General features: G+C 54.9%; 1 protein-coding gene across 3 annotated transcripts; it reads left to right on the forward strand.

The window, feature by feature from the left end:
- Positions 1–468: 468 nt before the first annotated feature.
- On the forward strand, positions 469–15,247 carry DLK2 (delta like non-canonical Notch ligand 2). 3 transcript variants are annotated; one of them, XM_063151814.1, is made up of 7 exons: positions 469–647; positions 2,148–2,312; positions 7,438–7,539; positions 9,085–9,148; positions 11,539–11,669; positions 12,276–12,420; positions 12,999–15,247. In XM_063151814.1, the coding sequence occupies exons 2-7, from the start codon at positions 2,240–2,242 to the stop codon at positions 13,774–13,776; spliced, it is 1,293 nt and encodes a 430-aa protein (XP_063007884.1). In that variant the 5' UTR covers positions 469–647; positions 2,148–2,239; the 3' UTR covers positions 13,777–15,247. The 3 variants fall into 3 exon arrangements, with proteins under 3 accessions (XP_063007884.1, XP_063007885.1, XP_063007886.1); XM_063151815.1 differs by lacking the exons at positions 469–647; positions 2,148–2,312 and adding an exon at positions 5,206–5,283; XM_063151816.1 differs by lacking the exons at positions 469–647; positions 2,148–2,312 and adding an exon at positions 5,714–6,572.
- The last annotated feature ends 255 nt before the right edge of the window (positions 15,248–15,502 follow it).

Genomic DNA, 15,502 nt, shown 5'->3' on the forward strand with positions numbered 1-15,502 from the left:
CTCGTGAACTCCTGAGGGGTTTTTTGAAGGGGGTTTACTCAGCCTTTTGAGTTATGGGGACACAAGTAAAACCTCTTTTCTCTAGCTGCCCTCCACACATACATTGCTCTCCTTTCCCCCCTCTTTCAAGTCCAGGTATTTTTCCTCTGGTAGTTATTCTTTCTTTTTAATTTTTTTTCCCCTGGTACCTTTGTCTTGTCTTGGCTTGAAGTACTGAGGGCGGATTTGAGAAATCTGTATCTCAAAATAACGTGTGACTTAAGCTTACTTTTGCTGCTCCTCACAGCAGGTTTGAAGGCTGTCGGGTACTGAACTCAGGTCCATCACAGTGACACATGCATTCTCCCACACTCAGAGGATCTGTTTTAGTGCAGCAGTCCAGCAGGCAGGCAGATTTTAGTCAGTCCCAACAGAGCAGCTGCCTGGAGGCCAGTGGAGAGTGCAGACCATCCCTCAGGAAGCAGCAGCAGCCCTGGTGATGAGAACTCCCTGCATCTGGCTCTGGAGGAGGAGAAGAAAGCTGATGGTCAGAAGCTTGGATGGAGGCTGACACTTGGCTTGGAGCAGCTGGGAATCCCCTCTCCAGAACACCTCATGGGTACCACCAGAGCATCCACAGAGTTCATCCTGCCTCAGCCTTGCTAATGGTAAATGTGTGCAGTGGGAAAATGTGTGCATGGATGGTGCCTACCCATGCCAGCATCCTTTGTCTCCCAGGGCTGGGTCTGCATGGCTCAGGGAAAGGTACAAACAGGGAAAGGTACAAACATTGTCCTGCACAAAATTACTGCAGAATCTGCCCTTGTGGAAAGCTGCTCCTTATACCATTGCCTAGAACTCATCTTCAATGCCCTGGAGCAAGAGGGTTTATAGCTCCTTGGAGTTCATTCCTATTTATTCTCATTGTCTATATAAATGTCTAGTCAGGTTTTTTTAATGAATGCCTTTTCTTGTTACCCAGTGGCAATGAGTTCACTGGATCATCAGTGTTTAGGATGAAAGTAATTCTCCCTGTCATTCATTTGGATTGCACTTTTTTCTCCTTTTGCCTTATATCCTGGCAGGTCACAAAAGGAGGAAATAAAAGAAGCTCATGCCAAGTCTAGGCAGTGTTCCCAGATACTCTGGGGTCTGTGATACAGGGACTGTGATATTGGACTTGGGCAGCATTTCTGGAGGCTTTGGGCAAATACAAAATACATCCTGGGGAAGTCCAGGATGGCTACTCTTAGGGCAGTACTGGAACATAGGAAGGTGAATCCAAGGGCAGCTCCTATTCCCTGAGGCATCCCTCGCAAAGCCACCAGGCCAGGGAAATTGGGTACTTCCAAGTGGCATTTCTGGTGGTCTCAGCCTAGGAAGATTTGAAGAGTTTTTGGAGGCTTAAGAGCATTTTTGCCACCAGAGAGCAAAACTTGGGGCGGGGTAACGCCAGATAGAGTCACCAAGACCACAGCTTGTCCTTTTCTCCATCATTCCCCAGATATGCCATCAGTTCCACTGTTGAGTCGCTGTCTGCCAGCCTGGTCACGCTCCACAGTGTGGCAGAGCATTGAGATGGTGCAAATAGTGAGAAAAGAGCCAGGAGATTTTCTACCTTCGACTTCCACTCCCTCCCTGCTCCTCTTTTGCCTGCCCCCTCCACTTCCCCGCTGAAGGCACAAACACCTACTGCCCATGGAAGCTATTCCTAAGCAATCCCGGGCATCTGGGGAATGAGGCTCTGAGCAAATATTAGAGTGTGTGTGTGCAGAGAGTGCACACACATGCACACACACTCACACATGCACAGCCACGGTGCTGCTGCAAAGTCAAATATAGACCTTGTGGAAGGGAAACAATGGCTGGGGTTGGGTTACATGGCTGTAGGGCCAGCGAGCTGCTGTTTGTTGTGGGCTGGGGTGGAATTGGAAAAGCACGGGGGGTGGGATGGGGGAGAACATTTGTTTTAACCTAGAGACCCCGGGCTGGTGCTGTGCGTAGGGCGGAGAGGGTGACCCAGAGCAAGAGCTGAAGAGGATGATCATTTGAGTTGGCAGCTCAGAGGTGTTTGCAGTCTTTCTCCAGCGTCTTTGTGCTGCTTTTCTGCCTTTCTTGAGGAATTAAAGTGAGCAGGAAGGACTGAATTTCTCTGGGCTTCTGCACAGGGAGGAGTTTTTGCTCTGAAGAAGGCTTCTTTGTGAAGGAGAAGAGGCAACATTATCTGTTTTCTCAGCCCACCATCTGCTTCTTGTCCCTGATGTCTGGCTGCCTCCAAGGTGCAAGTTCCAGACTCCGGAAGAAAGGGAAGCAGCTTCAGCTGGTTTTGACAGGTAATTCCCCTCTCTGTCTGTGAGTGGTGACCGTGTGTTGGGATGATGGTGGGGGAGGGAGTTTTCATCTAGCATGCATTGGAGGGAAAACCATGACAAGAGGTTGCTCCAGTTCCCATTCCAGGTCCCTGCTTTGTGGGATTTCCTTCACTGGAGGGAAAAGCCATGGAGGGACTCTTATGGCTAGGAAAAAATCCTTCCTAATTCTGATCCAGCAGCTGTTCCATCTGAGACGCCTCTAGGGATGGCATGGCAGGGATCAGAGCCTAGTAGAGCAGGGTCTAAGCCAAGGACAGGAATCCCCTCAATGCCCACTTCTTGGGTCTGCAAATAGAGCTGCTCTGAATAAATAGTACTGGGCAGTCCATGGACTGACACAGGGAACCTGAGACACAGGTGCCTGGGGATGGGACTGGAGCCCTTCAGTGTGGAGGAAGGAGTGCACCCAAGGTCCATATTGCATGAGTCTCTTCTCCCTCCTCTGTATTCCCCTTTTACTCCCATCCATGCCTGCCTGCTTCTCTCTGTGGTACTCACATGCAAAGCCAAACCTCAAGTTACAAAACACATTTCCTCAGATACCCCACCTTCTGAAATCCCACCCTGGATTTTGTTCTTCATTCCCCTTCCTCGGAGCTCAGATCTTCACCAACCAACTTTATCTCCTCAGCCTGGACAGCCCTGACTTGCTGGTACAGCTCTCACCTCCGAGAGAGGCAGCACAGGGAGAGCCATGATTCCCATTCTGCTGGCTGCACCCTCGCCCCATCTCCCTCTCTCACCGTGCTCCTGCTGTGGGTGCAGATGCTTACGGATATCGGCATGTGCCAGGGTCCATCTGCAGGCCCCCTCCTCTCTGCCCATTCTAATGCACACACAGCATCCAGAGGGTTTCCTTAGGCACGTTCAAGCAGGTGAGGTTTAAGGGCACCGGGGCACGGCTGTGCAATGACGCTGCAGTGCAGTGCGGTCAGGACCAGGGCAGATCCCAGCGAGGAATGCAGGAGCAATGAGGATGTTGCAGGAGGTGGTGCTCTCTCTGACACAGTTAGTGAAGGTGGTAGGATGTCAAGGAGGAGGTGAGGCTGAGGCTGAGCAGCCTACACTCAGTGTTGGAGGTGTCACCAGTAAACCCTTGGCCTCCAACCATGACTGGCAAAGAGTGCAAGGCAGGGTGTTGTGGGTGTCAGAGCAGAAATGTGGAACATTCCAGGTCCTAGAGCTGTAGTGATGGAATGAGACGCTGTCTGGTTTTAAACCAAGTCCCAGAATCTGTGCTTCATCCTCAGCCTCCCCCTCTCCATTTAGCTGCAAGCTCCAGACGTGGTAGGAATCAGGGCTCAGAAGCAGGCTGAGCAGGGGATGAGAATGGATGTAGAATCACAGGAAGCATTTCAGGACAGAGCTGGTGCACACCTGTCTCGTAAATATCCAAAGAGCTGAAGCAACCTAAGCAGGAGGTTTGGACTTCTCTTTCCCTCTCTCTGTGGGGTGATAGAGACAGGAGGAGGAAGAGGGCAAGGAAAGAACAGGGCTCCTGGCTGACAGGCCAGCAGGAAGGAGGCAGGAAGGAGGCAGCTCCTGCAGAGGTAGGCAGGGTGGTAGGCCCCCATTTATCACTCAATCAGGTTGTGTTGTCCAGGCATGCCAAGGATAAGCAAGGAGGGGTCCCTGCTCAGAGCTGGCAGAGACCTTGGCTTTGATGGGCTTGTGTCTGGGCTCTTACTGGGTCCTGGGGCCTGCAGAGCTCCCCATGGCTGCCACAGGGTGCTGACAGGGCTGTCAGGAGCTGCAGGGGGGTGGGGGGGACTGGAGAAGGTGACAGCAGGGATGGGTTGAGCTTTGTCTAATGAGATGAGATGGAGTGTGAAAGCATCCATTAAGTGCATCCATTAAGCTCCAGACATGGTTCTTCTTCCTTCCTGGTGAAAAACAGCAAACCTTGTGGGATACAGGGGTGGAAAAGAGCTGACTGGTGTGAGCTTGTAATCTAATTAAGGATTGCTAGGACCTTTGAAGGTGACAGCTATGATCTTGTCAAGCAGCAGAAAGGCCATGCAAGGTGAGCAGGCAGCTGTTTCATCTGAAGATGGGACAGCCCAGACCCTCTCCCAAGGCTGCCTTACTGTTCCTTATCGTCCACTGAAGTGCTGATGTCCACATCTCATTAGTGGCAGCGAGAAAAATGCTGGGGACCACAGCTTCTCTGGATGGCTTCTGTTTTGGGGGCTGACTACTACAAGTTGAACCTTTATTTTAAGGATGAGGTTCTAAATCCTACAGTTTGCCAGTGGAGGTGTTTTAGTGGACCCTGGGGACATCAGGGAGGGGCTGCAGGAGGTGTTTTTGCTTATTAGTATTATTTCAGATAATCCGAGCAAAACGAAGGCTCGGATCATCGCGCACCTATTTCCGAGGGGGACGCCAGGCTGAGAGGCTCCGTGCCCCGCGGGACCGCGCCCCAGCCCGGGCGAGGGCGGCGAGCGCTGCATCCCCCGAGCCGCGGGCAGGGATACCCCAGCGAGCGCGCGCCCCTGCAGGATCGCCAGCCCGGGCACCTCTCGGCGCTCCGCGATCGCTGCTGGGGCCGGGGCCGCTGAGCCCCCGGCGGGGCGGTGGGGGCGGGCGGGGCCGTGCCGGGATCCCCCCGGCCCCGGCGGCGGGAGCAGGGCAGGGGTGAGCGGGCAGGGCGGGCCGGGCCGGGCCGGGCCGGGGGCTGCCTGCGGTTTGGGGCGGCGGGAGGCGGGATGTCCCGGGGAGGGAGCGGGGATGTGCAGGCACACGCAGCCGCTGGCAGGCGGCCGGGGCTGCACGGCGGCGGCGGCGGCGGCGGCGGGCGGAGCGGCGCGGCACACGCGGCGGCAGCTCCCTCCGCAGCCCCGCGCCTCCAGCCCCGCCGCCGCCGCACCGGGCATGGCCGCCCCCCGCCGCCGCGCCCCGCGATAGCCCCACGAGCCGCCGCGACGCCGAGGTGAGCAGGGCCGGGCAGCGCAGCGCCCCAGCCCCGCCGGGCCCCTTTCCCCGCCGCCGCCCCGGCCGCAGGGGCACCGCCGGGGCTCCGCGCAGGGTCCCTCGGGGCAGCCCTGGGGTGGGGCTGGGGAAAGGCGAAACCCCCGCGGCCGTGCCCCTCCGGGGGGCGCTGGGGCTTGGGGTGGTCCCGGAGCCCCGGGGGGAGGGGCGGGGGGACAGGCGCGGCGAGCCGCAGCGGCGCGGCATCCCCCGGGCTCCCTGCCCCGCTGCCCCCGGAGCCCAGCCCCGAGGGTCCCGGTAGCCTCAGACTTGGAGCAGTGCCTGGGAGCCGCGTCCTGGGGATGTCCCCGGTGGTCCCCAAGCGCACGGAGGTCCCTGATACCCTCGAAAGGGAGGTTAATAGACTCGGGGATGGTCCCCGCAGCACCCGGAGGTCTGGCAGCCCCCAGCCCGGGCAGGCAGAGGCGGACGAGTGGGACGGAGGGAGCTCCCTCGCCCGTGTCCGTGCGACCGAAAGCCAGGCCTGCCCAGGTGCGAGCTGCTCACACCTCGCCCGGGCACCAGCTGCCAACCAGCATGCCGGGGTCCGGATCGACCCCGGGGGTTCTGCCGGGAGCAGCACCCACGGGGTGACTCGGTCAGGAGGCCTGAGAGGCTGCTCCTCGAGTGGGGAGCTGTGGGGGAAAATCAGCCTTTGCAATGGGGAAAATCAGCCTTTGCAATGGGGATAGCACGCCTTTGCAATGGCATATGATCGGAGCTTGTGCTTCTCACAGCGCTGAAGGAACATGATACCACTCTTCAGCCCTAAATTATTTTATAAGTTTCATAGCAATTGCTTCACCCTCCTCTGAAATGCAGCAGCTGTTTGCCACTGCCCAGTATTTAGGGGCAGGAGGCAAAGGAGGGTCCTGCAAGCATGTTGTCAAAGGGACTGTGGAGAGGGAAGATGCAGCAATCCATGGTGGGATTTGGCTGGGGCAGTGGCAGTAACATCCTGCAGCCCCTCTGAAAATGCTGCATCCTTAGTTGGTGGTGGTTTGTTTGCTGGAGAGATGCTCCAAGCAACATCATTGCTTTTATGGGCTATTTTGTCCGGTCCAGGGAGGTGAAGCTCTTAGCAGGGACCTCAAAGCCTCTTCCTGCAATGCACGTGTAAGTGTGAGTGGGAGGACTTATGTCCCCATCTTAGAAGTCTCTCACACCACTATGGACCAAACATAACCTTCCAGAGCTGAAGAGTCAAGCTGGAAGTGGAACGGCCCCTGTTCATCACACCCACGCAGCTGGGTAGAGTCTGCTCCATACCTTCACCATTCTCCTAACAGAACTCTTTAACCCCTCCCATCTCATTACAGTAATATATTTATGATATCACCCTCGAATTTCCTGCCCTTAACAACCCCAGAAGGCTGGGAGGGAATGAAGCATTTTTGGAAAGTATTTAATGCTACTTCAAGAGGGCAGGAGGCGGTCGGAAAATAGATGGGTGCAGGAACCTCGGGCTGACGGGGCTCTCTGCAGGACAGCTGAGGGAAAGGAACACACCTAGCGAGAGGTGTGTGTTCACATTTCCTGCCTGGGGCTGCAGCCCAGCTCTAGTGCCTGCTGCTGCACTCTCTTGCTTGGACAGTGAAAGAGGGCTGCTGTTTTGTGCCTGCTCCTCTGCTAGACCCACTGGACTCCCTGCTCTGCTGCAGGGTTTGAAAGGCAGCCTGGGCACTGTGAAGAGCACTCAGCCCATCTATTCATGCAAATGTGCACAGGAGGACCTTATTTAACACAGAGCTGAAGTGTCCCAGATCTAGGGAGGGAAGGTGAAGGTCCCCACAGCTGGGTGGGTGTTTCTGGGTTTCTGATCTCCTGACAGCAGCTACCAGGGCAGGTGCTCCAAGATGTGCTGCAGCAGCCTGAGCTATTACACACTCAGGATTGAGTGTGCACTCTAGATTCTCCTGTACACATATTTTCAAAAGCTTTTTAATTCTTAGTGCCTCAGCACTGACTTAGAGGGAGGAGTCTGGATGGAACAGAGGGGAGTGTGGTGACAAGGCTGTGTAAAGCTGGATGTTTCAACTCAAGCTCCCAGGCAGTGGAGAGCAGCTGTGGTGTCAGCCAAGGGATTTTCCTGAACTTGCTCTTTTTCTCTCTGTAGGTGTTCATCTCGGTGGGGCCACACTGACCATGCTCAGGAGCTTCTGTCTCCAGCTCATGTCCTTGATTTGGATCCTCTTGGCCCATCACCAGCTTGTGCAAGGTGAGTCTTTGTAGACATGGGTCCTTCTCCTTCATATCCATTTTTTCCAAACTTATCCTTGGTATTGCTGAAGTCTCCTCGACTTTCCATGCAAAATTGAGATGGAAAAAGCAGAAAATGCTGCCTGGTTGTTAAATCACCTGGGGTGTGACACTGGAGGCACCTTAGAAACTCTTGCCCACAGGGGTAGCAGTGCCTGAGCAGACTGACAGAGACATCCCTGCTGCTCTCTCTCTTTGGTTTGGGAACCCATTCACCCTATGAGCTTGCTCTGGGGAAAGAAGGTCCCAAAAGTGAACAGCTAACCCTGGATCCAGTGAGACAAAATCCTTTCCCAAAGATTAGTTTGCTCTATCCCTCACTCTGGATAGGCAATGAATTCCCAAAGCCATGTGCCAGGAGAGATGGTTACAAATAGGAAAGGTGGCAATACCCAGGCTTGGGGCTGAGCAGTCCCAGGATACTGCTCCAGCTCCATAGTGACTTGTTTTAGGAGGCTCCGACCCTGTGCAGTGGGACCTGCTGCCTCACTGCAGCAAAATTTCATGCACAGGGGATTTCTTCCCCTGCTCATTTTCCCAGGCAGCACAAAATGCTGCTTGGGAAAGCCTGAGCAGATCTTGAGGCATGGGGGCTTTAATCGGTTTCAGTCCAGGTGGAGGGGCTCAGGTAAGGACATTCACCTCCTGGGCCCAGCCTGCACAAGATTTGCACAAGACTTCTGAGGAAACCCCCTGCTTCTTGACATCTGCTCTAGTTCTGCTGCTCATGGAGCCAGAGTGAGCCGGCTCCTCTGTGGAGCTGAGATGCAAGCAAGTGATGGGGAAGAGGGGAAGGTGGAGATGAAAGGGAATACCTGGCACAAAGGAGAGAATGAGAAGTGGCACAGTGAGGCCATAGCTCAGTTACAGCTTCTGTGGCTTTTAAATAAATAAACAGAACTGGATACCTGGCCCCATGTGATGTCAAGTCCTGCTTCCCTGTCTGGAAGGGGAGTGCTGGCAGCCAGGTCCCAGAAGAGGGCAGGAGCCCCTGTCAGACTGCTCTGTGCCAATAGCTGTCCTTGGAGACAGTGACATCCTGGGAGGTAAAGAAGAGCCATTCTTTCCATTTCCATCCTTGGCCCCTTTGTGCCCCTCGCAGTACTTGGCCCTGAGCTTTCCCACCACACTTACTGTGCGACCGAGGTCCCAGATAGGTCAGTCCCTCTTACACAGGTTGTCTTAGTGCACAGGCAAGCTCAGCTCTTGGCCAGGAGGACCCAAAATCTGTGAGGGAGGCAGCAGAGAAAAGGTGGGGAAGATGACCAGAGACTGGGTAGTTTTGAAGCAGAGCCCCATTTCTCAATAAAGACAGTGTTATTGACAGTGGACTGTGAAATCTTCATTTCTTGTGTGAATCCAGTGAGTGAAAGGAAGGTGCCACACCTTACAGTTCTGGGGAGAGGTAGGCTGAGCACTTAAGGAAACACCCAGGGCCATGGGCAGATCTGGAATAATCTATAGTCTCTGCTTAACCCACGTCCACATGTCTCTTGCCTTGCAGGGGATGACTGCAGTGAGCGCTGCAATCTCGCCCACGGCTGCTGTGACCAGGATGGGAAGTGCAGGTATGGCTTGCCTGGCTCTCTGCTGCTCCTGTGACTGGTCTCCTTGACACCATGTCCCTGGTGTCTACACCCCTGCCCAGAGCTGAAGCACCTCCTCCTCCACTCACCCACACCTGGAACCAATGACTCTGCTCTCTTCTTACCTGACACACTCTGGAGTGAGAGATCCCTCCAGCCTTTGCTCCAGTGCTTCCCTGCCCACCATCACACACTGAGCACTGTTATTCTGCTGAGCCCTTTCTGTCTAGAGGGAAGCCTAGGACAGCCTGGCCGTGCCTGGGTGTTGGGAAGCAGCCTTTAGGCTCAGATATGATGAGGGAAAGTCATCAGGCAGCAGGGCAGGCATCAGGGTTGGCCAGCTTGCTTGGCCCCCTCACTGACTGAGATGGAGGTGCTCTCCCTGGGGCATGGAAGAGAAGGGCTTCCAGCCATGCATATAACTGAGGGCTTCAGGGGTCCCCTCTCAGAAGTCTGAGCTGGGGTGGGGATCTCTGGATGTTTTTCATAAAGGGTTTACCAGCAAGCCGTGAGCTACAGCAGCAGAAGTGATACTTGGCATCCCAGCTCCAGCTGGTGCCCAGATCTTGCAGGGTCAAAGCTCAGAGCCTGACCCTGCACTTCAGCCTGGGCAGCACCCATATAAGTGCTCTGGGCTGCCACAGACAGCCCACTGTTGTCCCACTGTAGGGCCATCTGCAGCCCCTGCTCTATAAGGCAGCACCTGGAGGCAAAGGCTGGCTTTGGGCTGGCTGGGACACCTGTGGCTGCAAGGGCACAGACTGCCCAATGCCACCCTGTTCTTCTCACCAGGGCATGCTCAGTCCCCTTTGACATGACAGCCCCTGGTGTCACACCACAGCTGGGCCACTTGTTCTTGCTGACTGCCACATTGGTTTGCAGCTGCACAGAGCTCCTGCCTGAGCCCTTTCAGCAGCTGTGGCTGCCTGGGGGAGCAGGGTGCTGCAAAGCCCAGTGAGAAAGGCTACATGTCACCATGTGGCAGGTGTCCCAGCTGCAGACCTTTCCACATGTGAGTTGCTGCTGCTGATTTCAATCCTCCAGAGCATTTGCTGAGCCTTTTGGCTTGGCAGTACCGCAAAATCATCTCAAACTCAAGGGAGACTTAGCTGCTTACGTGGCCCCCTTCCTGAAAATTTTTAGGTTGGCCAGTTCCCTTTTGAAGAAGTGGAAGAGTTGATAGCACCTGCTCCTTGCAGGTACTGGGGGATAGGTGTATCCACATCCCCCTGCTCAGGGCTGTCCAGGTATGCATGTATTTCCCCAGACTATACCAGGCACATGGCATCACCTCCAGTCCCAGAGAAAAGCCTCTAATTAATATATGTGTGTATGTGTATATATATATGTGTGTATATATATATATATATATATAATTTTTTGACCATTTTTCTCACTCCTTATCTTTCGGAACAGCCTACAGGTGACAACAGCCAACCCAGGTTTGAAAGTGCAGCTGTGGGCCAGCCCAAAAAAACTGCAGTCACCACACTTTGTGCTGAAATGAGCCCCAGCCATGAAAATGAACCCCCTTCCTTACTCTAGAAACTGTCTTGTTTTTGTTGGGTTTCATTTTGTGCTGGTTTGAGTATATCTTTTGTTGTGGCTTGGTGCCACCTCCTCTCAGCTCTCATCTTGTTATCACTTGCTTTCTGCCTTGGAGCTGGCAGGTCTGAGGGATGCCTGCCACGGGAGCCATGCAGCCTGGCTTCACTTAGGCATTGCCACTGCCCTGCTCTTCTGGGGCCAGAAGGCTCCTTGTGTGCTGCAGGTTCTGCCATTGTGCTGCCCCTGTGAGCTGGCTGAGGAGTCTGTTCTGTGCACCAGCCACAGCAAGCAAGGTTTCACTGCTGGCTTCCCGTGCACTCCAGACAAGAAATGATACACATTATAATGCAGAGGAGCAGTGAGACACACACACCTCAGCAGCCTCTTGCCCCTTTCCCTCAGGAAGCTCAGAGTTAGGGATGGGCTTCTCTCTGCCTCTCAAGTGGCTGCCTGCTGTGGGAGGCACAGGAATTCCTGAGCAGGGGTGTATACAGAGGGGCTGGTTGGAGGAGAGCAGAGGGATGTGGGCAGTGAAAGTGAAGCTGCTGAGCTCTGCTGCTGGCCACTCACCCTCCCTGGCTGCAGGGGGTGTCTGCTCCTGCTCTGCTTGCTTCCTTGGGCAGATGGGACGCCAGTCCTTACCTCTGGAGGAGGGAGCTAGGAGGTCCGTGGGGCCTTTGGGAGGGTTTCTGAGCACTGCTGTGCCTGTAGGAGCCCTGCACAGCACACAGACAGCTTTTGTGCAACCCCTGCTTGGATCTGATTTGATGATATGATTTGATTTGATTTGATTTGATTATGGTGCTTTCCCTGTCCTGGTGCAGGTGCGATCCAGGCTGGGAGGGGGAGTACTGCGAGGAGTGCGTGCGCATGCCGGGCTGTCTTCACGGGACATGCCACCAGCCTTGGCAGTGCATCTGTCACTCTGGCTGGGCTGGCAAGTTCTGTGACAAAGGTGAGTCGTGGGCTCGACATCCCTGCCTCTGGTGCCCAGCCATGGATATGCCTCTGGTGCCACACGCTCATGGATATGTCAGCCAGCGTACCCAGAAGCCACCTGGGTGATGCTGTTTTGGCTGCCTGGGAGATGGGATTTTGCCTGGCAGCCACAGCTGGGACCATTCCCTTCCTGCAACAGAGATCAGACTGCTGACACTTGTTCCCTGGCTGTATGGCAAGAGCTGGCATGGCACTGGTCAGCCTCAGGAAATGGAACAGATGAACTCATTGCATTTCCCATGCCGCATCAGGACTCCAAGCAGCATCCCCTGCTTTTCCCAAGGCTTCCTGCCTTCAGCACGTGGCTGGGGGACTCCCCTTCTCCAGCCCCAGGGACCTATCTGTACCAGGGGGTCTCCACTGGCCAGACAGTTGGCTTGCACTGTATCTTCACAACCACACAGGCACTGCACTTCTGTTGCTGCATGTGCCTGTTGGAGGGGAGAAGAGAGAAGCTCCTGCCATTTCTCCATCCCCAGGGGGTTTGGTGGGTTGTGTTTGCACTGAGTGGCCACATCAACCCTCTTTTCTCCCTAATTCACACCATTTTTTTTCCCCTCAGACATACACATCTGTGAACACCAGTCCCCCTGCCAGAACGGGGCACAGTGCATCTACGATCGAGATGGGGAGTATTCCTGCCTGTGTCCAGAAGGTTTCCATGGGAAGGACTGTGAGATGAAGACAGGGCCATGTGAGAAAGCAGGGTGAGACACTGCAGTGAGATTACAGACACCATTAACTTTGGGTCACACACTGCCTAGTGGAGGCCCAGCTTGGCTCGTTACCTGTGAATTTCTGTACAGTAATGGAGTTAAGCCAAAATCACCTTTGGCTTTGGTGTAGCAGCATGCAGTGCATGCACCAGGGAAAGGGCTTTGTTGCAATCTGAACAGATTCCTGTTCCTGCTGTAGGAGGACAGGAATCTGTTCATCATGCCTGGGACATCTTATCTCCCAGGCAGCCTAACTGCTGTAGGCATGGTGAGCTGACATCCATGATGCCTTTGGGGAGCATCAGGAGGGCATGTTTCCTCTTCAGGTCGTTTGGCTGAAGACCTTCCCTGGTGGGTGGTGGGCCTGTGCACAGCCACAGCCTTTGAGGAGTGAGGCCTCTCAGTCAAGGAGACAGAAACTCCCACCCAGTCTTCTCCTAGAGATAGCTGCCCCCACAGAGAGAGCTGGACACACTGACCGTGCAAGCAGCTCTGCTTGTCTACCTCCGTGGGTGGGGGAAGCTGCTTGGTCTCCAGGGCCATGACCTATCCTTGCTCTCTCCACACAGGTCTCCATGCAAGAATGGTGGGCAATGCCAAGACGAAAATGGCTTTGCCAGTAACTTCACCTGCCGGTGTCTGGCTGGCTTTGTGGGGGCTCTCTGTGAGCACGACGTGGACGACTGCCTGATGCGCCCCTGTGCCAACGGGGCCACCTGCCACGACGGCGTCAACCGCTTCTCCTGCCAGTGCCAGGTGGGCTTTGAGGGGCGTTTCTGCACCATCAACATCAACGACTGCGCCAGCCAGCCCTGCAAAAACGGGGCAAAGTGCTATGACCGCATCAATGACTATGACTGCTTGTGTCCTGACCGTTTCACTGGCAAGACCTGTGAGATCTCCGTCCCTGAGCCCACCTGGTCTCCTCCCTACCACCCTGCCAACCATGAGAATGCTGGAGGAGTGAAAAGCACCACTAGTGAGACGCCGGGGGTGACGGAGCCAGAGCCCATCAGGACTGTGGTCACAGGGCGGCGTGTGGCCAACCACAGTGAGAAGGAGCCGGGGGGAGGGTTGTTGAAAATCTCTGTGAAGGAGGTGGTGACCCAAAGGGACTCAGGGCTGAGTGAAGCCCAGCTGGTGACAGTGCTGGTGTTTGGGGTGCTGACAGCAGTGCTGGTCCTCATCACTGTCCTGCTCATGCTGAGGAACTGGCAGAGAGGCCGTCAAAGGTCGAACTGGTGCCAAAGCCCTTCTCAGGCTGCAAGAAAGCTCCAAGACCAGGAATGTCAGGTGGGCATGCTCAACACCATCTTGATTGAGCCAAGGAAGACCACAGAGCTGTGAGCTGCGAGGACTCTGAACCAGGCCCTGGCAGGTCATCGTGCTGGCAAACCCCTTGAACTGCGCCCTGTGGAGCCACACTGGCACCCACTGGGCGGCGGGGAAGCACTACCAGGGCAGCAAACACATCAACAAAACCCTGGGTGTTGAGCACTGGTGTGATGGCCCTGCCTGGGTCTGAGCTGTCTCCTGCCTGGCTGGCTCAGCTAGTACTCATGGCATTTGAAGGCAGGGCTGTGTTGGGCCAGCCCTGCAGGGGAGCAGAGGTGCACTGCCTGCAGCAGCCCGTGCCACACAGGCACTGCTATCATCTGATCCAGCACTCAGAAACAGGACAGGTAGTGCTGAGCAGGGCACAGCCCTCCTACAAGCCCAAATACTGCCAGACCCTTTGTAACTCCTCTCTGTGACTACGGGAAGGGGATTTATCCTCATTTCTGCTGGTGTTGGGATGCTTCTTCTGGGGCCTTTGATACAGTTGTGGCTGCATGGGTCTCCCTGCCACAGTACTGTGTGGCTGTTTCCTGGCTGTTTCTGGAGGCTGTCATTTCAGATGCCATGTCCCTAGGGAGTGAGCAAACACCCTTGCTCCCTGGCCTTGTGGTTCTGTGAGCCAGTTCAAAGAGACTTCAAAAATCATTGCAGGTCTCATGCCCTTCTTCTGCCCTGGTTGATGCACCCTCCTCTTGCTGTCAGACTTTGGGGTTACAAACGTGTTCCATACTTTCCTCCTGATAATCCAGGAGTCTCTCTGACTCACTTACTAAGCCGTCCTTTCTGGTCTGGCCACAAATGACCAAGATCCTTTGCCTCTGCAGTGTGCACTTCTGCCTCACTATTTGCTCTCCTCTGGGCCTGAGCTGGTCCTTCTCATATGTCCTCATAGGTGTAGCTGGAGATGGACAAGGCTGTGCTGTGGCTTGTTCAGGAGCAATACAGGATCCAGGTGCTCCTTTCCTTTCCCATTCCCTCTCAGGCAGGCAGCTGGCTCTAACCTCAGATCAGTCACTGCAGCATTCCTTGATACAACAAGGGCTGAACTCCCCACAGTGGATGTGAGCCTGGGAGGAACACAGGAAGCAGACACAAGACTGCCTTCTCCACCATTGCTAAAGCATGGCTGAGAGGCAGCAGATGGTCAGGTCACTCAGTCTATGTACCTGTTCCTGCCTGTGCTGGTCTGGTGTGCAGCATCAGGACCTGAATCTCTCTCCCAGGACAGGGATTTCTGTGCCTCCTCATGGGCATAGGTGGCTAAGCAGTGGGGCAAAACTCCCCACAACCCAAACCCTACTACTGGCTTGTAGGGTTGCAGAGCTGGGTCCAAGGTGGTGTGAAGTGAGCTAAGAGGTGACTGCTCAGGCCAGGAGTGAGAGCTGGGAGAGGGGACTGGGGCTTCATCAGAAAGATTATTTTTTTAATACATGGATGGATTATGTACCTTTATCAAATAAAACAAGTACAAGCTCAGAAACAGTGTATCAGAGAATCGTAAAACAATTTAGGATGCAAGGGACCTCTAAACACCAACCTCCTGCTCTCAGCACATCCAAGTAGATCAGGTTGCTCAGCAGCTTGCTGAGTATCTCCATCACTTCCCTCAAGAATGCAAACCCAGACTGTGGCACAGGAGTTGTCCTGCCTTATTCTCCATCTGCAGGGATGGGAATGGCTCCTACAGCTTCAGGGAACGGAATGGCACCTACCCCTGGACAGCATAGCAAAGGTG

This window comes from Melospiza melodia, chromosome 3 (assembly GCF_035770615.1).
Source record: "Melospiza melodia melodia isolate bMelMel2 chromosome 3, bMelMel2.pri, whole genome shotgun sequence".
In the NCBI taxonomy this organism is placed as follows: domain Eukaryota; kingdom Metazoa; phylum Chordata; class Aves; order Passeriformes; family Passerellidae; genus Melospiza; species Melospiza melodia.

Excerpts from the sequence above, each read along its gene's own strand:
- DLK2 (XM_063151814.1), top strand. The coding sequence starts at position 2,240 with ATGTCTGGCTGCCTCCAAGGTGCAAGTTCCAGACTCCGGAAGAAAGGG. Across the intron at positions 2,313-7,437 it reads GCTTCAGCTGGTTTTGACAG|GTGTTCATCTCGGTGGGGCC; the intron begins GTAATTCCCCTC and ends TTCTCTCTGTAG. Across the intron at positions 7,540-9,084 it reads CCATCACCAGCTTGTGCAAG|GGGATGACTGCAGTGAGCGC; the intron begins GTGAGTCTTTGT and ends CTTGCCTTGCAG.